The sequence below is a fragment of the Elaeis guineensis genome, chromosome 12 (genome assembly GCF_000442705.2).
Source record: "Elaeis guineensis isolate ETL-2024a chromosome 12, EG11, whole genome shotgun sequence".
Taxonomy (NCBI): Eukaryota; Viridiplantae; Streptophyta; class Magnoliopsida; order Arecales; family Arecaceae; genus Elaeis; species Elaeis guineensis.
This window is the reverse complement of record NC_026004.2, coordinates 78966665-78991713: the sequence shown is the minus strand read 5'-3', so window position 1 is coordinate 78991713 and position 25049 is coordinate 78966665. Positions and strand designations below refer to the sequence as shown.

Here is a 25049-nt window from a genome sequence, read left to right as displayed (position 1 = left end):
CTGAATGTATGTATTGGCAGCAGGAACAATGTGAAAATTCTCTGACCCAATAAAAGCTGAACATGGATGAGAAACATGTGAAATCAAATTTCAGATGTATAATCGATGTTCTGATCAATTAATGTTGCAAAGAATTAAGCATAAAAAATGAGTAATTATACCGAAGCTGGACTAAAGCTGTACAATCAATATTTGTTTAAAGCATACCAAAGAGACCAAATGTTAAGTGAAAACAATTTGGAAAAACAAAAAAAAAAAAAAGAAGAAGAAGAAGAAAGAAGCATTCACTCATTCAATATTGCGTTGGAAATGAATCCCCCCACCCAAAAAAAAAAAGGGTCTGGTACAAGAATTGTACTTATCAATAGACCTGTTAGATCTCCTTAATGTTATAACATGCATTAACGTGCTTCAGATATTACTTGACAATGTGGATTACAATGTCTATCATGATGGATATGGTTTACTTCTTGGAGACAAATACAACCAAACAATTTCCACAGGCATGATACTTTACCATTTCTCTACCTGCCAAGAGTCATGTCACTGGAATAGGCAAAGTTAAATCAGTTAATAACACCAAAGTACAATAGACAAGAGCCTTGAGAACTGGGATGATTAAGTACAAAACTTGTAGCTTCCCTATGATTGTCCATATCAGGGACAAGAAAAGTTGACCTAGATCTATCACAGTGCCCTTGATAACACTTTCTGTCAAAAAAAAAAAAGAAAACAGTACCTAACTCCCTCCATTTATTTTTAAAACAAAGAACCCTAATGCTCCTTTTGAAAATTTGTCATCTATCTAGTAACAAAATTAGCATGATACTAATGCATTTAATGATCTAATTAGAGTCTTCATACACATTAGGACACACTAACACCTGCACTGTCCTAGAGATTCCCGGCAATTTTGTTCATCTATCCTTATGCTAGAACTTTCTGAACATACTTCAGTTGTGATATCGCAATCTGTCATTTCATTCGTCCTTCCAAATTTCCATGCTTCCCAACTGTCACTTGGTTAAACCCTCAACTTGAAATCCTAGGCATGCCCATTATTACAATAATTATGCCATCAACACAAAAAAGAAGATGAACCAATAACCCAGCAGCAGATAACCTAGATGGCTAGGTATTGAACTTTCAGCCAAAATATTTTAGAATGTCATTGGGGGGATCAATATAACAAGCATATTATTGCTTAGGTATGACACAGCTGAAGCTATAAAGCCTTGTTCTTTTGGCTCTAACCATCATTATTTTTTCAGCTCTAACAGTGATAATTTATTTCAAGCAAAACACAGCCTATTTTATATGAATAAATGAAACCATGAGGTTGCAAGTGTTCAGAGATCAGTTCAAATATGTTTCACCTAACTTAACCTAAGAGAGCATGGTATCAAGTTTCTAGAGTATAATAAATTGATTCCAATTGGAACCAAACCAAAAATATCCAATTCTATGAAACAAATTATGTTCTTTAATTAGAATTCTCTTGCACTCGTTTTTAGTGATCTATTGTTTTTATGCTTTTGCAGTTCTTCAGAAATTAAAAAAAGAAAATCAGAAATTTTCTTTAAATTGTGCATAATCATTATCTCTATATATGGTTTACGATTTATAAAATCTAATATTTTTTATTTTGGATTTGTAGGCTGAGAGGAATTAGGCATTAGAAAATATTAGCTGTTGTCAGTGCAATTGCCCTTTGGTATATCCTTATATTTAATTTGAAACAAATAGGGACAAGAATTATAGACCTGGTCCATTGAACTTTTGGTTGGATATTGAGGTCTCTTATCCACTCTTTACAATATATTTGTTATGATTTTTAGTATAGAGAATATATTGAATATCTAATACCCTAAAATGTTGCACGTGCTGGAAATTCACCATGGGAGGGGGAAAACACGCGGAAGAACTCCCGAAGGAGTTCTTCTCCAATTCAAGTTCCTAAGCCCTTAGGATTTTAGACCCAATCAAACTCAAACTTCCACCCTATTTGAGGTCTATTTAAAGACCTCAATCTCTTGGGTTTTCTTCACAAAAATCACCGATTATCCCTGGTCTTCTTCTCTCCTTTCATCCTATTTGCCAGTGGATTTGATCTTATTTTTGGCCACCAGAAATTAGAGCAAATCCCATCCAAATCAAGTAAATCTCTTCCATCTTATTCCCTCAATCTTTTAGGGACTTGAATCTTGAATCTTTGTTGAATTTTCTATAGAAAATCATTTAAAAATCACTGTTTTCCAGATCCCCTGTTTTCCCCATGTTGTTTTGGTTTTTCCCTTCGCCGATTGTCATCGCTAGTCGCTGGATTTGGCTCGTTGGTCGCCGGCGTGGCCTGATCCTCCGATCACGAGGGTTGCCAGTGTGGGAGGGGGGGGAGGCTGTTCTAGTCGGGAACAAGAAGAGCAAGAGCTCCCCTGTTCCATGAAAGAAACGAAGAAAAAGAGGACCGTGCAGATCCTCTATCCCGTGAAAAAAAAGAAGAAAAAAAATTTTCTACCTTTGTCCCTCTCTCTCTTACCTATCTGGTCTTTTTCTCTATTTTCTCTCTCTACATACTTTCTCTCTCTAAGATTTTTTTCTCTCTCTTCAATATTTTCTCTCTCTACCATGCTTGTTGCTCTCTCTTCTCTTGGATTTATGAAATTGGAGACCTATCTTCCATGATTAATTTGATCTTATTTTAGAAATTTAATTCGAAAAACACACCCAATTTCCGATTCGATCTTAAGTGGAATTTTGATTTGGAATTTTATTTTGATTTAGTTATAAATTAGAAGTAATATGAAAATATAATTTTGAATAATAGATTCTGAAGAATCCTCTCAAAATTAATCAATCAGTTCGTTCAATGTTCTGTGAAAGGTCAGTAATGAACTTTCTCGAGATATTTCATAATTATTTTGAAACAAATCATTAATCATTGATTTATGCATAGTTTATAAAACTGTGTTTTGAATGACAAGTGATTTATGAAATATCCTGATTTATTAATTTATTATGGAATATGTATTTGTTTAATAAAATTATGATATCTATATGTTATGTTACAAAAGTACTTTGATACGAATCGAATTTCATGCTCTTAGCCTATGTTCTGGACTCCGCCAATGGAGGTCATACGTTGGTTTTTGGATCCCGCCAATAGGGTTATACGTTGGTTTAGGATCCTGCCAATGGGGGTCGTGCATTGATTTTTGGATCCTGCCAATGAGGGTTATATGTTGGTACTCTGTTTTGGGCCCTAACATGGGGATAAGTGTGGTCATAGTTATTTATATGTTGGTACTCTGTTCTGGGCCCTACCATGGGGATAAGTGTGGTCATAGTTATGGCTGTTGAGTTATATACATTCTGTTTTGAATTGGATATATGTTTATGTAAGTATATGAATATCTAAAAGGATTTTGATTTGCATCGATTAGCATGAAATATATTCTTATGCTTATTTATGGCATTTATTTTCAAATATCATATTTTATATCTGGAATATCTAGTTGAGATATTCGTTACTGACTGGATTTCCGAGCTCATCATCTTTTCTTCATTTTTCAGATTCTGATAATTAATTACGATCGTGGGCATTAATTTTAGGAAAGAGCTTTTAAAGACGAGATTTGGCACTGCCAACTTCGTTGAACTTAGATTTATTTTTATGTTATTTTTAGTGAAACTTTATTTGATGTAAGATATTTAATTTAGTTATTTGAATTGAAATTGAATAATAATTATTTGAATTTTATTCTGTTATAATGCATTGATATCATGATGAGATGCCTTCCATATTTATAAGGAGAGTTTTTTATGAGTGTGTGACGGTTGCCATGACCCTTAGCTCATGATACCGGATTGGGGGAGCAGCAATTAATATGGCATCAAAGCATAAGTGGATAAAACATAAGTCATACAGCTTGACATTGATGAGTATAGTAGGGTAGACATTAGGGACACTGGGATGTTAGACTATGATGAATATGATAGAAAAAAATCATCATAAAAAATAAATAAACTTATAAGGATATACTACCATATAGGTTATCATGCCTTCTCGTCGAATGGCAAGGATTACTCAAAGAGCTGTGAGGGAGGCATCACGTGGCAGCACTCCCCAACAAATTGGTGGCACCCCCTAGCAGGAGGGAGTTGTTGATCCTACTGGAACTACTCCGACAGCACGTCAGGAATTGGACATGACTCAATTAATGCAAACTTTAGTTGGGATGATGCAAATGCAGCAACAAATACAGCAGCAACTGCTTGAACAGCAACAGACATAATAAGATGCACAACATCAGCATCCACCACAACAACATAGATATGGAGGGCAGTCGGTGCAGCAAAACAACATTACGGAATTCGAAAAGCTAGCTCTTCTAGCTTTCAAAGGGACTACTGAACCTTTGGAAGCTGACAACTAGATCATGGAGAAAGCCTTTGCCATCCAAGAGTGCCGCGATGACAAAAAGATTCAGTATGCAGCCTATTTACTACAAAGAGAAGCATTCAACTAGTGGCAGCGACTCGAACACAAATATGAACAAGATGGAGAATGACTTACCTGGGAGAGGTTCCGAATCGCATTCTACGATCAATATTTTTCTCGGAGCGTAAGAACCCAAAAAGAGCAAGAGTTTATTTATCTGAAACAAAAGAATACGAGCATGATTGAATATGAAGCCAAATTTACAGAGCTGGCTAAATTTGCTCCAAGATTAATGGATGGTGAGCAAGAACGAGTTCATAAATTCGAGATGGGGCTGAGGATTGATATTCGAAAACAAGTAGTTCCGTATGAGTTGGCTACTTGTGCTGATGTGGTAAACAAGGCACTGATATTGAAAGAGAGGTTAATGAAGAATATGCAGAAAGGCAAAGAAAGCAAAGAAAAAAAGCCAAATCAAATGATATACAAGGGAGAAATAGTAAGGACACCAGAAACTCAGCTAAAGGGGAAATAGAGACGGTGGATTGATCGTGAGCGATGCTCTAGATGTGGCAAAAATCATGCTGACAAGGACTGCCGTTGGATTTCAGGTGCTTATGTTATCCGTGGTCAGATGGATCATAAAATCACTAACTGTCCGTGAAGAATGATATGATGACATGTTTCTCTTCAATTTGCATTTGAATTAGACTAAGGGATGGGTTAGATCAGGTCAGGCAAAGTATGGGTAAATATTACTTCCTGAAGATTAGAAGGATGATCTTAACATTTATTGTGCTTATACCAAAATCCATACCGGTTGCCCAACAATATGATACAATATGCAACCATGCCATTCCATTACAAGCCCGTACCAACACAATAAAGCCAAAGAGGGAGAAGGAAAGAGAGGAAAAGAAAGATGAAGAGGGAGGGAAGGAGAGGAAGAGAGGGAGAGGGAAGAAAGAAGGGAGACAGAGGGAGGCATTGGGAGGTGGAGGGAGGGGAAGATGGAGCGGAAGAGAGAGAGGGAGCGGGGGGAGACAGAGGGAGAGGGAGTAGAAGAGAGAGGGGCTTTCGAGCCCCCATCTCCTCCGATGCGTGAGAACGGGGCTTCAGCCATTTTGTTTTTAAAATTCTTTTTAAATGGAGTCGGTGCCAACTTTGCTTAAAAGAAATCCAAAAGAAAAAAGAGGCTAGAGCCCCTATTTCAGTTCAAAACAAGGGCTCCGCCCCTATTTTCGCACATCTCTCCTCTGGCTTCTCTCTCCCCCTCCCTCCCTCCGTCTCCCTCTCTTCCTATCTTTCCTCCTCTCTCTCCCCCTCCTTCGCTGGTTTCTCAAATTGAGGGGCAGAACCATGCCAATCTACCTTTAGTACGACTCAATACGCCCCGAACCGAGTAGTTTGGGGCGGTACAACATTCGTTGGATGACCTAGTTCCTGTTCTTTTAACCTCCTCAAGCAAAACTAAAGAGGAACAAGAATAACGCACATATGCTTGTGTCTGTGCACATGCTTGTGCATGTGTCTTTGCATGTGTGTGTGTGTGCGACAGAGAGAGAGAGAGAGAGAGAGGGAGAGGAGAAAAATCATTGAATCTGTCATAGACCAGGTTAGAACACTATGCAATTGCTGGAAAGATGTTTGAGCTTTTGAATTCTAACATCTCTACATCTTGTGAGGTAGGGAAAGATGGTTGACATTAAATCACCACAAGGCTACAAGAATGAAAGACAACAAGAGAACAGGAAGCTGATATTTCAGAATGACCATTATATGATTGTAGGGAAGGGAAGCAATATACCTAAAACAAGGAAAAATGAATTAGAAGTCTTAAAAAGTAGTAGTCTCTTCAAGTTATGTCTCTATAAAAAAGAATACATAGGTGGAAAGACAAGTTAACTGCTTCTAGGAGTAAAATAGACAGGTTGTGATCTCTCATGTTATGATATTTACATGTTTCCTAACTTGCTAGGTCCATGTTGATCAGCATAGGTCACAGTCACATTATTAGCTGAGCCAGATAGACCAAAAGAATTGAAATTTAGAGGTATATTATACATGTGTATATATGTATGGATGACACTCGAGATATATGATACATCCAACAAGAGATTTACTACTCAATTCAAGTGAACAACTAGTTTGATGATGAGGATTGATCAAACAATTAAAATAGAATAGTGAACAGTCCAAACAGTGTACTAATTATTTTAGTGTAAAAATGAAAAAGTATATTCGTTCCTTTTGCAAATTATTTTCTTGGATGAAGAGTTTCTTTAATGTCTAAAATGGTTCACGGAACCGCCGTTCAAGGCAGTTCGGGGCATTCCGAATCGTACTGGTGGCTAACCAGTGCGATTCAGACATTCGATTTAGAATGCCAGCAAAAACAGAGTGAGGAAGAAGAAAAGAGAGGAAGAGAGAGAGGGGAGAAAAGAAGAGAGAAAGAATAGTGGTGGCCCACTGAGCTCTTCGCGGCTCCACGATCCTCCGCGAGATGCAAGAAGAGAGAGAGATAGCGAGAGAGAGAGAGAGAGAGGAAAAAAGAGAAAAAAAGGGTAATGTGGCACGAAGGCCGTCAGAGGGCCGTTGGGTGGCCGCAAGATGGCCAAATCAGCCCCGCGGTTGCCGCGAGTTTGAAATAGGGGCGATGTCCCTGTTTCATCGCTTTTTTTAAAAATACAATGAATAGTGAAGCTGGTGGCTACCGAGCAGCCTCCCCACCACCTTCCCCTCACTCCTCCTATCCCTTCCCCTCATTCTATCTCTCTCTGCTCTCATTTTTCGTTCGATGGCCACCGTCGATATCTCTGTCGGCCTCCCTTTCCTTCCCTCCCTCTTCCTCCTTCCCCCTCTTTCTCTCTTTTTCCTCCCCAGTTCGTCCCTCGTTTCCATGTTGGTTCTAACCCAATATGGTCTAATACAAAAGTGTACCGACTTGTACCACTAGCCGACTAACACAGGATCTGATTTCAAGTCGGCAATCCTTGGTCTAAACTTTAAAGACTAAAAAAGCCTAGAGCTTGATAGATGGGTGTATCAGTTATAAGGTTGATAGTTGTTATTCTAAAGACGGTTGTTATCCTAAAGACAATTGAACCACCACTTCAATGGACATATATCACATGATATTTCATATCTCCAAAAGATCTTTAAGATATATCTTACTAGGGCATTCAAAACCAAGGTTTGCAATATTTGTGCATACCACCCTTTATAGAAAGCACTATACAATACCAATACCAAACCAATACTCAACACTGGGAACGTAACAAGTGTTGGTATACTAAACCAACCATCATACCAAGCATTATACCAACATGGTATTGGCACGAGGTTCGGTACTGAGATTGCATACCTTTTTTAAAAAAGGCATAAAATGGATAAATAAAAAGATAATCGGGCCAAATTTTGGATTTCAATATGATTTCATGACATATTGTAGATCTACAGATGATCTAAGCAATGCAGCCAAAATCATATTTTTTGTTAAGCCTATAACTTTTTAAATTAACAAATAGATTTTGGATTAAAAATATTAAAAATAATGATCAAAACACTTCTGTTAAACTTATTTGGGAGTATACATGCTATTTTATGTCTAAATTTCTAGCAATTTCTACAAGTTTGGGCATGATCATGAGTGTAGAGATCTAGGCCTAAATTTAAATAAATTTGAAAAACAAATGGTCTTTTGTGCACACCCATGGGCTTAAAAAAATACAGATAGTCCCCTTGATAGACTGCTACATGGATCCAAATTAAAATTAATTTTCTGAATCATATATATTTAAATATTTTTAAGTAAAAAATAACTAACAATTTATAAATAACACAAAAAATTATGAAAAATTAGTATTATGTGTGGATGATTCACTGGTCCTTTCTGAAATAGAAATCTATTTTTTTTGTTTTAATGAAAATTCATTATTTTTAAACAATTAATTAAATAATGATCAATTGAAATATGTATCATATCTAGTTGGGTTGTACGTTAAACTGAATTAAAATTGAGATATGTATCATCTCAGCAGAATAATCTCCCTCTCTCTCTGCCCCCCCCCCCCCCTCCTCCTCCCTCCCAGCAACTTACAGGCTTCTTTGCAACCCATGTGGTATAAATAATATTTTTTGTTATTAATGTTTGATCTGCCTTGAGATCAAGGACAGATTTCATTTTTAATCCTCAGAAAATTAATCCTCAGAAAATAGAACTGAAAGGCTATTTCAATATTTCATAAATCCACATGTTTTCTCATAACAAAATGACAAAAATAAAAATGAAGTCAAGGCATAAAACTGATGCGATATCATCTGAGCAACAGCCATAATTTCTATAAGGCTTCTCATATACCTGCTAGTACTTGTGTACCCAACAATCGTGAAAAAAGAAACATTCCTAAGCCACAAGCGAAAGCAACAAAGAGTAACATGGATATCTGATGTTGTGCTAACTGTTTATCCTGCATTGACAATGTCACATTAGTCTACGTTCTTATATGATAGAAAGCATGCCAAGCAAAAACAGCACAAATTAGAAAATAATTGTTTAACACCTAGAGCTTCTTTGAGGTGCATCTGGGTAGACAAATACTGTTGCAGACCAGTAAAGCAATGAAATAGTTACTAAAGAATTCAAGAAATGCTAAGCTGCATTTATCATAGGGATTCACTGATCTAGAATCGAAAGCAAATTTCTATCAACATCCATTATAGTACACTAACGCATTTTTATGCATTTAATGTATCTAAGCCTTTTTCTAGAAAATGAATTCTTGTGTTTCTTACATCATGAATGCCAAATCATAAGCTAGTTAGGAAGCAAATATTGCTGAATGGTAGCACAGGACTTTTTGGAATGTTTTATGGGGATCTCTATAATTTAAGCTAGACAAAACAAGATTTCAATGACTTCCATGAAAGAAACACCCTTTAGAATTTGCCAGCTACCTTTAAAAGTTTAACTTATATGTTTGAGTAAAGATTACTGGTAAAATAGATAAGAAAAGCCCTTATTGAACAGAACTGATATATTCCTATTCAAATACACTAAAAAACAAGCAGTTAAGGAATGAACATCAGTAAGCAGAAAGTCCCTTGCAGCTCTCAAGCCTCGGTGTTCATAAGTGTATCTTACCTTCTCTCTTTCTGGTTCTCCTTTTGTCCAGGGAAAGGCAAGAATATTTGTAGGCACACCCTACCAACATAACCTTCCACCTAATAACCGTGCCAACAAGGACGTGCCTAAAGCTATTTACTTCTTCTAACCAAAGCTTTTCAGGTGAGTTACAAGGTGTTCTTTCAAATTCCACTTAAAACACTAGAAAACAAGTCAACCCAACTATATAAAATCAAATTTCAGAGATGCAACAACTATAGTGGCAAATTTACTTCTGTATACACAATTGAGGTGAATTTAAGGCAAATAATAAGAACAACCACATGGTAAAGATTTGTCTCTGTACACCATTGTTGACATAGAGATTGAAAAGTATACTGCTATATGGACCAGTTATTTCATGGAAAAACACTTAGACAATACAAATCCCAAGGCACTTCCTTTGGTCAATTAGAGCTCTACACGACTTCTTGAATTTCTTAGTCTTATTAACAAGATTAATAGTTTGATGAAGAATAAATATCCACAGCACTAACGCATGCAAAAGAGTGAGTTTAAAATTATGTAAGAAAGAAATCAACATCATGTGATTTCCCATTTACCTTAAAGTTACTTTAGTAAGTTTCTCATATTTCTCTTGGCAGTGCAGCAACAATGGATAAAATTATGGTGATATATCTAGCTGATGGGACTGGGGTACAAACAATTTAGGGTTGCATAATGCAACAGCTAGTGCTCTCTTCAACTACAATGCTAGCATCAAAGCGACCTACTAGTGCAATACATACATATATATACATATATATACATGTATACATACATACATACATACAGATATATGTACATATATGTATACACACACACACACACACACACACACACATATATATGTATCTACATATGTGTATGTATACATATATGTACATATATGTGTATGTATACATATATGTACATGTATGTATGTATGTATGTATGTATGTATGTATGTGTATGTATATATATGTATCTATATCTCTATATATGTATGTATGTATGTATGTATATATATGTATGCATATATATATATATGTACATATGTGTGTGTGTGTGTGTCAAGGTTATTGATGCACAGTTTTTGTCTGTGGTACTTAATCATGTTTTACATCATATATCTAATCCTGGTTTAATTTCTCCAGAAGACATATGACATACCAGTTCTAATCTGCATGTGTGGTGTTCCATTCGCTCATAATCATTGACCAATCAGAGGGATTTCTACATTTTCAAAAATGAAGTTATGAGAAAAAAAATCAAATTCTTTTCCACAATAAATGTTCCTTGAGAAGCATTAATATTACCTTCATAATATCATCAACACTCATTTTAAAAGAGTAGTATATGAAACTTTCATATTCTACAGCATCTCCTTTAACAAGATCTTCAAAATTTCGATTGTTGGCAAAAATGTAAAGTATGGTTGGCAACTATGGTTCAAAGTATCACGTGCAAAGGGCATGCTGCCCATGTTGATAACCTTGTGTTTAAAAATCAGTGTTTTGCCTTCACTAAAAGAATATTCATTGAAAAAGATTTCATGAGGCATTTTAATGTAACATTTTCATAAATAAAATGATGATGTAGGTGATGTAAAAACTTGAAATCAAATCCTATAAACAATCAAATGTAGTCATAGCTATTATGATCAGTTCTGAAGGGAGATTAACTAAATGGATGTATGTGTCAAGACTAGCAATATCCTGACTCATTGCTAATTGTTCAACTAGAGAATTCCATGGGTCTAGCGAAGTTTTCCATTTAAGACTTGTTTGATTCGCAAGACGAATTTTTCTTCTCAGGAAGTTATTTCCTGAAATAGAATTTTGACATGTTTGGTTAACCATGAGAAAATGACTTGTTGCAGAGTAACTTATGTTTGGTTAAGCATCCATGTTCCTAAAAAAATTATGTAAAATACCTATTATACCCTTGTAAATACAAGACCATATCTTTTTGCTCCTAAACTTTATATAAATATTTATATAATATTTATATTAATATAAATATAATATTAATATATTATAATATAATATTAGACTATAATAATTTATTATGTTAATATAATACTAATATATATTAATATAATATTAATATTTTAATATAATAAATTTATTAATATAGATATAAATATAATATTATATTAATATAAATATTATATTAATATTAATAAAAATATTAGATTAGTATAAATATTAAAATAATATTAAAATTTAATAAGTATTATAATATTAATATTATATTCATATAAATATTAGGATAATATTAATATAATATTATATTACTATTCAATATTTTATCTGAACCATCCATTGATATTTTGTAAAATCTTAGCCGTTGATCTAAAGAGATATTTTAGAAAAAAACAAAATAGCACCACTTTTCATCTCATAGGAAGTGCCAAAACCCACCTCTCCCATGAGTTTCCACTTCTCATGAAATGTGGGAAGTGACTTTCCATAGAAAGAATTTTTTTCACTCTCTCTTCTCTTAAAATTCCAACCAAACAAGAGACCCATGTCCACTTCTCAGGAAGTGCCTCTTCCCCCCTCTACTTCTCGTCAACCGCATGGATCCTTAAAGGGTTCCACCTCCCCTCTTCTAATCACTCTGGTGGTATGATGGGATCATGATGCTTTCAGAGTTGAATCATCATAAAAGCATTCCAATTTCCAAAACTTACGGATGGAACTAGAAGATTTTGCACCATAATTCAAATGTTTTTAATGGCCAAAACCAAAGTTTAGTCAGTTTAATTATTGTTCAATGATTAGATACTGATTTTGCATGAATTTCATTGACTATGAATATAACAACCTAGGACCTCATCCAAAAAAGCTTACCAGAAGGTATTATTTGGATCCCTTGGCCCTATATAAGTACTCAAGATTTTTTTCACGAATAATCGATATGGGACTAAATACAAACTCGTATGGATCCTCACATACTCCTGTTTAAGCCCTGACGTCCTCATCAAGCTGAGGGTCCAAATCCATACATCTATTCATAAACACCACAATCAGCCCATTATTAGCGCTAATGAACCTTTGCTACGGTATCCCCTAGTCTACATAGGCCATAGGCCAAGTCAGCTTTAATACCATTTGTAGCGACCCAGGACCTCACCTAAAAGGACTAGCCAAAAGGTATTATTTGGTTTTCTTGATCCTGTATGAGTATGCAAAATCTTTCCAGCGAATAACCAAAGTGAGACTTATCAGCACACAATCATTCCAACCCAACATTCTATTTTGGCTTGCAGTCTTATTTGGCTCTTTCCTATGTTTAGCAAGTCAACACATATTCATATTTGGCTGGCACTCCTATTTGGTCTTTCTCTCTTATTTGGTCTTTCTCCTTGTTTAGCTATTCTACATTTGGTTTCTCTTTACTTGGTATGTAATCGAGATATTCCTTCTTCTTGTAATTGCTACAATAGCTAGACCTTGTAATCTATATATACTCCTATTGGAGAACAATGAAATGTAAGAATTAGAAATTATCCTCAATAAAGATATTACCTTCTTTATGGTATCAGAGCCATTGAAGCTCCAACGAGCATCTCTTCTTATTCCTCCTTCTGTGCTCTCTCATGGCCACCAGTTCATCTATCTCCACCTCCTCCAATCCCTCTTCTCCTCCTCCACCCAACATAACGACCCCTCTCACCTTTCCATCGGCACAGCATTTTCTATCTATCAAATTAAATGCATCCAATTTTTTGATCTGGAGAAAGCAAATTACTCCCTTCTTAAAGGGTCAAGGCTTGTTTGGGTTCCTTGATGGCTCTCACCCACAGCCCACCGATCCGATTGCCGCTACTGCTTGGCAACAACAAGATGCCCAACTCGTAAGCCTTCTTGTTGCTTCATTATCTGAAGATTTGGTTCCTCTTCTTCTTGACAAAGAGACTAGTTTTGAGTGCTGGACTACTCTTCATGAAGCCTTTGGTTCAGCATCTCCTACCAGGCTCATGTCTCTGCATCTAGAGTTGCAGAATCTACGTCAAAAATCAGATGAGACCGTCACCTCTTTGCTCCGACGTGCCAAAGCTGTGGCTGATGAACTTGCTGCCTCTGGTAATGCCCTCAAACCAACCGAATTTAATCTTCATGTATTGCGTGCTCTATGTGATGATCTACAGGATGCGGTCCCTGGCATTCTCAACCGACACACCCCTCCGACATACACTGAACTTCATGGGCTGTTACTTAGCCATGAAAGCATGCGGGCATTTAGAAAATTAACTGTTGCTGATGCCACTCCTACCAATCCTATCGTCAATACTGCTCAACGGTTTGTCCATTCTTCTAATGACCCTAGGCCCTCTATTGGCCGTGGCTTTACTAGAGGTCGTGGAGGACGTGGCAAGTTTGGTCGAGGTCGTGGTCGTTTTGGTCCACCTGGTGACCGTGGTTCTCAATGGTGTTCGTTTTGCAATCGTAACAACCACTCTAATGCCACCTGCTTCTATCGCCCTCAGCAACCATATCCACACTTTTTCTCTCCACAATCCAATGCCAATTTCTCATATTCACCATATCCAAATCCAAATCCAAATCCATCTCAACATCACCCTAATCCACCACTTCTCCCTACCCCTCACCCCTCCACTGCCCTCACTTGGTACCCAGATACAGGAGCATCTCACCATATCACTCCTAACATTCATTCTATGTCCTCCTATGATGAGTACACTGGTCCTGATCAGGTGCATATAGGCAATGGTAAGGGATTACATATATCACATATTGGTCATGGTTCTTTTTCCTCTCCCTACTCTTCTCTTTCTTTTCAGTTATCTAACATCTTACACGTTCCTTCTATTTCTAAAAATTTACTTTCTGTACAACAGTTTGCAAAAGATAACAATGTCTTTTTTGAATTTCACCCCTCTCATTTTCTTGTGAAGGATCGAACTACCAAGACCATAGTGTTATCCGGTCCGAGTAAAGGAGGATTATACACTCTCCATTCCAGCCCTTCTCCGTTGTCTGCATCTGTTCACGTAGCCGAGAGCACCACTCTTGATGGCTGGCACAACCGTTTGGGCCATCCCCATCATCGCTTGCTTCGCTCCATGGTGAAGACCCATAATCTACCCTGCAAGTCTGCACATCTTCGTTCCCTTTGTCCCTCATGTCAATTAGGCAAATCTAGTAAGTTGCATTTACCTCCGTTCCATCGTCGCAGTCAGTTTCCATTAGATCTTATTTATAGTGATGTTTGGGGTCCTTCCCCTACTCCATCTTTGTTAGGACACCGCTACTACATAATTTTTGTTGATGATCAAAGTAAATATATTTGGTTTTATCCATTAATGCGCAAATCTGATGTATTCTCTACTTTCTTACAATTTCAAGCCTTGGTTGAACGGCATTTCTCTCGTACTATTAAATCAATCCAAACTGACTGGGGAGGAGAATTTCGCTCTCTTCCTTAATTTTTTCGTAAAATTGACATTACCCATCGTGTTGCTGCTCCTCACACCCATGAGCAACAAGGGGCTGTCGAACGTCGTCACCATCATATTACGGAAACCGGCCTATCCCTTCTTGCTCATGGATCCGTGCCCATGTCATACTGGCACTATGCCTTTGAAACGGCTATTTTTCTCATTAATAGGATGCCATCTAAAGTCTCTAGTGATGTATCCCCCTTCGAACTCATTCACAACAAACCACCATCCTATGCCTTCCTACGAATTTTTGGGTGTCTTTGCTATCCTCTTCTTCGTCCTTACAATCGGCATAAAATGGAGTATCGGTCTCAACCGTGTGTGTTTCTCGGCTATAGTCCCTCTCATAGTGCCTATCGATGTCTCGATTTAAAAACAAATCGAACATATATCGCTAAGCACGTTCGCTTCGATGAATCTACCTTTCCTTTTCAATCTCAGTCTTCATTAACTTGTCCACCACCATCATCTCCCTCTTCCCCACCTTGGGGCGTTACATTACTTCATCCTCTACAAGAGGCCACCCCACTACCATCTGTTTCTCCACCAATTCCACATTCTCCTTTGCATCGTCTGTCCAACTCATCATCGGCTGCATCCCCCTTTTCTCGGTCTGCCTCAACACCTTCTCCTATGACCGATCCCACTCCAAGCCCCTTTAGCATTAACGACTCTGCACCTGTTCGGACCAGATTACTTACTGACCTCTCCTCATCAGCAAAACCTTCCCTTCCTACGCCTTCCCCTACAACTAGCTCTCTGCAAGACAAAACCTCCCCTGACCCACCTGCCCAACCCACCCGTACACATTCCATGGTACTTCGACCCCGTTCCAACCAGCCATCCGCCCTCACCACCACTATCCTCACCATAGAACCTACTTGCTTTACTCAAGCCTCTAAACACTCTGAGTGGCGTGCTGCAATGACTGAAGAATTTAATGCCTTAATTCGCAATGGTACGTGGTCTCTTGTTCCACGTTCATCTCATCAAAAGAATTTGGTCGGGTGTAAATGGGTGTACAGGATCAAGAGAAAAGCTGATGGGTCTCTCGAACGTTACAAAGCGCATCTAGTTGCTAAAGGGTTCCATCAGCAACTTGGCCTCGACTACAACGAGACATTCAGTCCGGTTATCAAACCTACCACCATTCGGTCTATTCTAAGTATTGCAATCTCTCAAGGTTGGTCCATCCGGCAATTAGATGTTCATAATGCCTTTTTACATGGCAACCTAACAGAAGAAGTCTACATGTCCCAACCGCCAGGGTTTGAGGATCGCGACCATCCAGATTATGTCTGTCATCTCCACAAATCTTTATATGGGTTAAAACAAGCACCCCGTGCCTGGTTTCACCGTCTCTCCCAATTTCTTCTCCGACTAGGGTTTGTTGCCAGCAAAACTGATCCTTCATTATTTATTTTAAGGATGAGGTCTCATGTCCTCTATGTGCTCATCTATGTTGATGATATTTTGGTAACCAGCAATGACTCCAGTCAGATTTCTCTTCTTCTTCAAAAGCTTGCTAAGGAATTTTCTATTAAGGATCTTAGTGATCTCCATTTTTTCTTAGGAATTGAGGTTGTTCGGAACTCTGCTGGATTATTATTATCTCAAAACCGCTACATTAAAGATCTTCTTTTAAAGGCAGGCATGGTTGATTGTAAACCTGTTCAGACCCCAATGGCCATGACAAAGGATTCTGATTCAGGGGGTGCTCCCCATCCGGACCCCACACAGTATCGCTCCATTGTTGGGGCTCTTCAGTATGTTACATTGACACGTCCGGATATTTTCTTTGCAGTGAATAAAGTATGTCAGTTTATGCAGTCTCCTAATACTGATCACTGGATTATGGTCAAACGCATCTTACGGTACCTTCAAGCTACAGCTGATCATGGGTTACACATTCGCCGATCCACCTCTCGCTCTCTCCAAGCTTTCTCGGATGCAGATTGGGCGGGTAGTGGGATTGATAGGCGTTCCACTGGAGGCTATGCAATCTTTCTCGGTCCCAACCTCATTTCTTGGGCATCTCGTAAACAGAAAACAGTTGCCCGCTCGTCCACAGAGTCTGAATATAAAGCCTTAGCAGATGCATCAGCTGAACTTATCTGGCTTGAGTCATTGTTTCAGGAACTTGGCCATCCCTTACATGGTCCTCCGATTCTATGGTGTGACAATATTGGGGCCACTTATCTGTCGGCCAATCCTGTTTTTCATGCTCGCACGAAGCATGTCGAAATTGATTTTCATTTTGTTCGTGAACGTGTTGCAAGACATCAACTATCTGTTCAGTTCATCTCCACCCAAGATCAGCTTGCCGATATTCTCACCAAGCCCTTGGGTAACTCCCGTTTTAGGTTCCTAAAGGACAAGCTGAAGATTCGTGCTCCCGATTCTTCATCTTGAGGGGGTGTATCAGCACACAATCATTCCAACCCAACATTCTATTTTGGCTTGCAGTCTTATTTGGCTCTTTCCTATGTTTAGCAAGTCAACACATATTCATATTTGGCTGGCACTCCTATTTGGTCTTTCTCTCTTATTTGGTCTTTCTCCTTGTTTAGCTATTCTACATTTGGTTTCTCTTTACTTGGTATGTAATCGAGATATTCCTTCTTCTTGTAATTGCTACAATAGCTAGACCTTGTAATCTATATATACTCCTATTGGAGAACAATGAAATGTAAGAATTAGAAATTATCCTCAATAAAGATATTACCTTCTTTAAGACTAAATGCACACCCATAAAAGTCCTCACATAGAAATTATAAGTAAATAGTTTCCATTTACCAGGAGGTTACTGCGCAACGTCATTTTGAAAGGCTACAAAAAAGTGGCCAATCCCCCTCCTAATAAACATATATACATGTGTGCTTTCAGACTATATCAAGAGATATTTTCCCTCTCTTTATATTGTGTGGGAGGCATGAAATGGGTACAAGGCCCTGCAAAGATTTAATCTTATGGGCACGAGGTTGCTAGCTGTTCGTCAACTTTGTTTTTTCCTTCTTCATCTCCATTTCTAATTCTCTCTCCATTCCTTCTCCTCCTGTTTCATTTCATTTCTGCATTTATTACTTTTCATCCATCTCAACTATTTGAAATCAGGACCTAACCAGACTCTGAAGTGGAAACTCAACAGCCTAGGCCTGGCCAACCATCAATAGCAGCCAGTCCTGTGTAGCTGCTTCCCAATTATGGAATGCTTTATCTCATTCTTTTGGTACTTGTTCGGATTCCAGAAGAGTCTCCTCTCAAGTCCAAATTTTCTCCTTTCACTGCTGCACAAATACCCCTAAACCAGCCTCCCTGCTACATCAGGTTTGATTATCAAACCTACTAAACTTGAGCCAAGATATTCTGCAGTGGTTCCAGACCAATTACGAGTGCATAAGCCCTTCCATATCGCTTTTCAAGCCTATCTGCCTGCTTCGGTGTTAGATTTGCTTCTAAGTCCATGAAACTTAATGATTTGGACTATGAGACCTTTGTTTCTTGATATCTTTGAACAAATTTGATATAAATTGTTTAGAACAAGAGCTGAGGTACCACTATCAATACAGCATGGTACATACCATGCTATAACTACCAACACACTGTACATCTATTGGTGTAGGCATAGCAAAAATGAGATGCAAGACAGAATCACACAAGGGGCATAACCATACCAGTCAGTGTTGGCCATACTGCCCTATACCATCCGATATAGGGCATACTATACCATTACTGGTACGCTGTACGTACCATAGCGACACTGTTATACCCATCCATACCGCATGCCAACCCTGTAAAAGGATGGTACCGGTAATGGGGTTCGGTACTGAGACGGTGAACCTTGATGCTAGTACTTTAACGATATCATAAGGTAAGGACACTATGAAGCAGCGCATGTAAGCACTTGAATTCTTTGTTTGGAAAGTCTTGCAATGGCTTCAACTTGAGCAAAGCATGGTCATAATCATGCAACATCTAAATTTTCCTTGGTTATCACTAAATTTGTTCTTCTTGTGGATTATTGCCATATATTGCTTATTTATATGTTAAGATAACCCTTTTAGTTTTAAGTGCTCCAATTCATATAGTGTGATTTTATCTCTACATCATGATTATTAATTGCCACTCAATTAGCGTTGGCATGATTTTCATAGCTCATAATATATTGCTTGTGCATTGTTTGTTGGAATGACCGTAAGTTCCCCATTTAATTCTTGCATATATTTCATTAGAGTTTAAATTTTATATTGCAGAAAAAATATTGGCTTTTAGCATCACTGTTAGAATTATATTAGTTAGGGTTTAAAATTTTATTTATGTTTTTGTCATTACATAGATTGTCCCTAGGGCTGCTCTGCATCATTCCAAGCAAATCCACTTTATGAGGCCATGAGGCAACATCAAAGCATTGTAGTAGGAAGCCACTGAACCTACTACTGAGCCACAGGATTGTTGATGGCGTCTTCTCTGGTGATCCTATAGCATGAGTGTAAAAATTAATAGAAATCCTATATAGACATATGCATAAAGAATAAATATCTTAATAATGGTACCAATTTTAAGGCTACAAGTTCGAAGGTTGTTGAGGGACCACAGTTTGTAATCAAGAACAGATGCAGAAAAGATTTTAGAAGGGAATAACCAATAGGCAAGTTGCTTCTTCTATGGGTAAGATTACCTTTGCAGAAACAATACTGAGAACCTTCCAACTTATTACCCCTCTTTCTTAGGCTCATGTGGCCATCCTAGCAAATATATGAAAGCATCTAAACATCTAAAACATATTCATGGAGAAGTGATGTAGAGGTAGACTAAAGAAAAAGATACATCTTATCTTATCGACATGAGATATTTACACAATGAAGTACCCTTGCATGAGTAGTTGCTCCTCAATATGCAATCAAGGAGACTAAGGAATGGGAAGGACAAGATCTAAAATATGTAAATATAGAACAAAAACATAGGGGAAGGCAATTTCTTTTCTCTTTTTCTCTCTTTGGTGGGGGCGGGAGGGAGGGAGCATGATTGAATGGGGAGGGGTATTGTTTTATGATATAGTTTTAATGGAGATAATAGAAAGATAAATTATGCCTTAATTTCTGGTGTGGCAAGAAAGTCTCCATTTTGTTCAGAAAGCCATGACAAGGAAATAATGAGGAAATTAAGAAAGTATGCATTTTATATTTCTTTTCTTTTTTCAAAGCAAAGGTAGATTAGAATGGTAAAATTGCTGGATTTGGTAATGCAATTCCAAAGGATAATTTTTTATAAATCCTATTATACATAGCATGCTTTCAAGATTGCTACCAAATTTAAGAATTGGAAAATCCAACAGTCCAAACAACAATGCTTTTGTTAAGGAGAGCATCCTAGTTTAAATCCTCATTATATTTACATGAAATGGTCTCTTTGCTTAGTGGAGGATGAAAAAATGACTCTTTCTTTTACATTACTTTTAATTCACTTGGTCAAAATCTCATTAAAAAATCTAAAATCTAAACGATTTTATTAGTAGGTAAATTGATGCCACAACTTCCACCACCACCCACCACCAAGGAAATTTGATGGAAAGAAATAAGAATTCTCTAAAGCAAAACCTGAAAGTCCAGTGTTTGTCAGAAAGTCAATAAATATTTGCCAGTGATCTGACAAAGCTGCCTTTTTGTTTTGACACTGACCCTAAGCATGCTCGATATCTATTTCTTTTTGGTTTTAATTCGTTTCATTTTCATGGATTGCCATCATATATTATGCCTCACCAAGGATCAAATGCAACCTGTGTAAGTTTTTTTATATTTTTTTATTTTGGACAATTTTTTGCCGTAGGTCAAATAAAAAAGAAATGTAAAGATGGTAAGAAGAAGGAGGTAAAAGGATGAACATTACAACTAATGCATCTCTGTGTACATGTGTTTACATCAAAATTAACCCTCATGGACCAATCAAGCAATGAGCGATCACTTAAGAAACTGATTAATCAAATAACCAAGGACTAGGTTAAAATTGTTCACCTGATCAAGCGTGCAGTTAGGAAAAAGATAGCTGGCCACTTGTCATTCATCCAAGAGACCACTTGGAGGCAATTTTTTTGCCGAAATTAACCACCAACGGATAGTTTTTCATGGAGAAGACTACCTAAAGGATGTTATTTCCAGCAATAAGCATCATTTTTTTTATTCCATAAGAGCATAAGGATAACTTCAATTGCTCTCCTCTTTTTCCAAAACATTTGAGATCTGACACTAATAACTCTAGCAAGCACCAGTCGTTTTCTACCTTACAACCCCATGGAGTACATGGACTAATGACTCCCTCCCAGGATCCTCCGATCCAAAGTCATTCTTGACAATGAAGGATCTTCCAACCATTAGTAAATGCAGTTCCAATTCTGTCCAAAGAACGAAAGTTCAATTTGCTTCCACATAGATGTTGACTGACCCAAAGACTGAAGGCTCAACCTAATTCCGCGTGTATGTTAAGGTTACCAAAAATCAACTTGCTTGCATAAGGAGGTCGAAGGACCCATAGAATTGAGGGTCAACCTGCCTGCACAGGGAGTTTCAGTGACTAGTGAAGTTAGTGGACAACATCTTTCTATTATCAAGGAAGCGGCTCGAGTCTCACCTACAAGCAAAAGAGCCGACTTACTTCTGCTTCTATGCACGGTTCGAGTAACAGAATTGGTTAAGATTAGAGCAATATAAATGAGTTATTCCCTCTGTTCCTGCCATGTTTAATTCTTTGATCACGTTGTATCGCAATCTTTATTAATTGGATCCATTTGTTATTTCTTCCATCTCTTTTTATTTGTTTTCTTTACATCAATCACTCAGCAAATTTAAAGTCCTCTTACTTGAGGCATAAAAGGAACCTAGCCGCCTCCAATCAATCTATGCCATGATCGATCATGAAGAGGAATTTTAAAAAAATTCGAAAATGATACGTGTTTACAAAAATATTAATTAGACTGACAATTTAAAATCCCTAAGAAGCAATACAGTAACTATGCATGTTTTCCATCACTTGATATATGTAACTTTTGGTTTGCTTTTTGCACGCATTTGAATTTATCTTAGCCATCATGAAGAAAGTCAGCAAGAAGAAATATAGTCCGATAACATACAAAATTGATTACAGTGCGCATTAAAGCAGATTGGTCCCTAACATTCATTTTAAGCAGAGAAATTAAACAAGGCCGACCTTTTTAGCAAGCGAAGTGGCGACCATATTGGAAGTGGCAATGGAGAGGAACATGAACACATAGCACAGGTAATCACAGAACACCGTCCCCGGTCCTATTACAACCCCAACCACAAAAATCACCAAAAGTGAAAAGATGAAGACAAGAAACAACATTAGGTGAAGCACAAAGGGGTATTACCCAAGGCAGCGAGCTCCAAGGAGCTCCCCTGGCCAATAACCATAGTGTCAATGAGGCTCATGAGAGGCCCACATATCCACAGCCCCGTTGCAGGCCCCGCGAACAAGACAATCTCCTTCATCTGCGTCCAAATGCTCGGTGGGCCAGACTCCAGCTCCTCTCCGGAAAGCGTGAAGGCCTCGGCGATGCTGCCATCGCCGCCGCCACTGTCAGGCAGCTGGGATTCTTCGGCATGGGATGAACAAGCCCGACTGAGCCGTCCACGGCCGGAAGCATCGGGCGGAAATCGAATTCTCGGGATAGAAGGGAGGAGAGGAGACGGGGGAGAGAGAAAGCGGGATGGGAAGGGCCGAGGAGGGAGGCGGGTGATAGAAGAAGCGAGGGGGAGAGGGCGGGAGTAGAGGAGGCGGATGTCCATGGGAGAGACGAGAGGACGCGTGGTTAGGTGCGGGACAACTTCAATTCTTGACGATGGGGTTGAAGGGATTTGGCCATCGGGAGTGGAACGCTTGGGACGAATTTGTTGGTACTGAGGCGCATTTAGAAACGTGGGGTTTTCGGAAGTGCGCGCGGATGCGAGATTGAGCGAGTCTTGGACGGAATGTAAGAGGATCGATCGGACGACAATATGCCGCCTTGAAGACGTTGTGAGAGGGCTTGTACGAGAGGGGTGTCAGAAGTACTTTATCTAAATAATTTAAAAAAAATTATTTATAAAAATAATTTAATTTTTTATTTATTTATTAAAATAATATAAATTTTATAAAATATCATTTTGAATGACGTTTTATAATGTCTAAAGATGTGTTATCCACTTACTTATTTTAGCTAGCAAAAAAAGGACAACCAAGATTTGTTATCCAGTTGGTCTACTTACTCAAAAGGACACCAAAGATTTGTTATCCAGCTGATCTACTTACTTATTTTAGCTAGCAAGAAAAGGGAAAGATTTGCTATGAATCCTTTCTTAATTAGCATAACTAGCATTCTAGATCATTCTTTTGAATTCTAGACAGTCCTTTTCATTTGTATAAAAAAAAAAAGGAACCTCCTTATTAGTTTTTCAATCAAGAAATATGAAGATAATTTTTTCTTCATTTTAGCTTTCTCTGTTTGCCTTGTTTGCATGGTATCAGAGCCACAATCATTGTGGCCTAGAATATTCTAAGTTTTGTGATGATTAAAACTCATGGAAGAGGAAGCTCAGTCCAGTGTTCAGATCGACAGAGTTCCTACCGGCGATCCTTACAACCTTCTGAATTCTGATCATCCGGGCATGCTCCTGGTAAGCGCTCCCTTAACTAGATTGAATTACTTGTCATGGAGTCGATCGATGAAGATCGCACTCAAGGCTAAGGATAAACTTGGCTTTATAAATGGAAAATGTGTTATGCTTGATGTTAAATCACCATTGTTTGAGAAATGGCAACGAGTCGATAGCATGGTGCTGTCATGGATTTTGAACTCTATCTCTAAAGATCTAGTAGAGGCATTTCTCTATGTAACTACTGCATGTGAACTTTGGAATAAACTTGAACAAAGATTTGGTGAAAGCAATGGCTCGTTGCTTTACCAAATTAGATGAGAAATTAGCTCGTTCTCTCAAGAAAATATATCGGTGATGATATATTTTACAAAGCTGAAAAAGCTTTGGGATGAGTTATCTTGCTTGAGGAATTTTTCGATCTGTACATGTGGGGCTGCAAAAACTGTTGCAAGTATTGAGAATGAAGATAGGTTGATACAATTTCTTATGGGTTTGAATGATAGCTACGATTATGTCCGCAACCAGATCTTGCTGCTCGATCCATTACCCACCGTGAATAAAGCATATTCTATGATGCTTCGTGTTGAAAAACAGCGTGAAGTTCTCTCTACTTCAGATTCGATGGATCACGCCGGGGCAATGATGGTTAAAAGATTGAAGGTTGAAGGTACAAAAGAGGCTAATATTCAAAAAAATCAGAATTCTAGTAGCAACAAAAAGCATGACTTTGCTAGAAAGGAGGATCGATTTTGTACCCATTGCAAGGTATAAGATCATATGCGTGACACATATTTTAAACTACACGGCTATCCAGATTGGTACAAGAAGCTGAAGCAAAAATGTGCTAATCAACAGAATCAGGCATACACAGCCCGAGTTCATGAAACCCCTATGGATGATGATCCACTCAATCCTCCATCTCAGCCAAATGATCAGAGCGCTAATCTGTCCACCATAATTTAGCAAGAAATAGCAAAGTATATGAAAGGGAAGGTGACCATGGAGCCAAACACTGCCAATTATTCGAACTTTGCAGGTAATGAACCTCATTGGTGTCTTCTTAGCAAAGGTAATGAGAATATTGGTACCTGGATAGTTGATACAAGTGCAACCAGCCACATATGCTCAAATATACAAATGTTTTCTCAACCACATAGACCACCTAACCCCTCACCCATATACTTACCCGATAGGACCAAACAAAATATCATATGTATAGGCACTATTTCTTTACATCCGAAAATAACTCTCACAGATGTGTTGTATGTACCCTCTTTCAAGTACAATCTTCTTTCAGTCAGTAAACTTCTACAATCTACTAATACTAAGGTTTATTTTTTTTCCTTC

At 37.9% G+C, this 25049-nt stretch overlaps 1 protein-coding gene across 1 annotated transcript; it reads right to left on the bottom strand.

The window, feature by feature from the left end:
- LOC140850964 (protein DETOXIFICATION 46, chloroplastic-like) lies at positions 1 to 23088 on the bottom strand (the record flags this gene model as incomplete). Its single annotated transcript, XM_073246276.1, is given in 4 exon segments — positions 1 to 56; positions 8799 to 8907; positions 22255 to 22349; positions 22436 to 23088. Coding segments are annotated over 4 exon segments (678 nt in total), but the record flags the coding sequence as incomplete, so codon positions are not given.
- Between the last annotated feature and the right edge of the window lie 1961 nt (positions 23089 to 25049).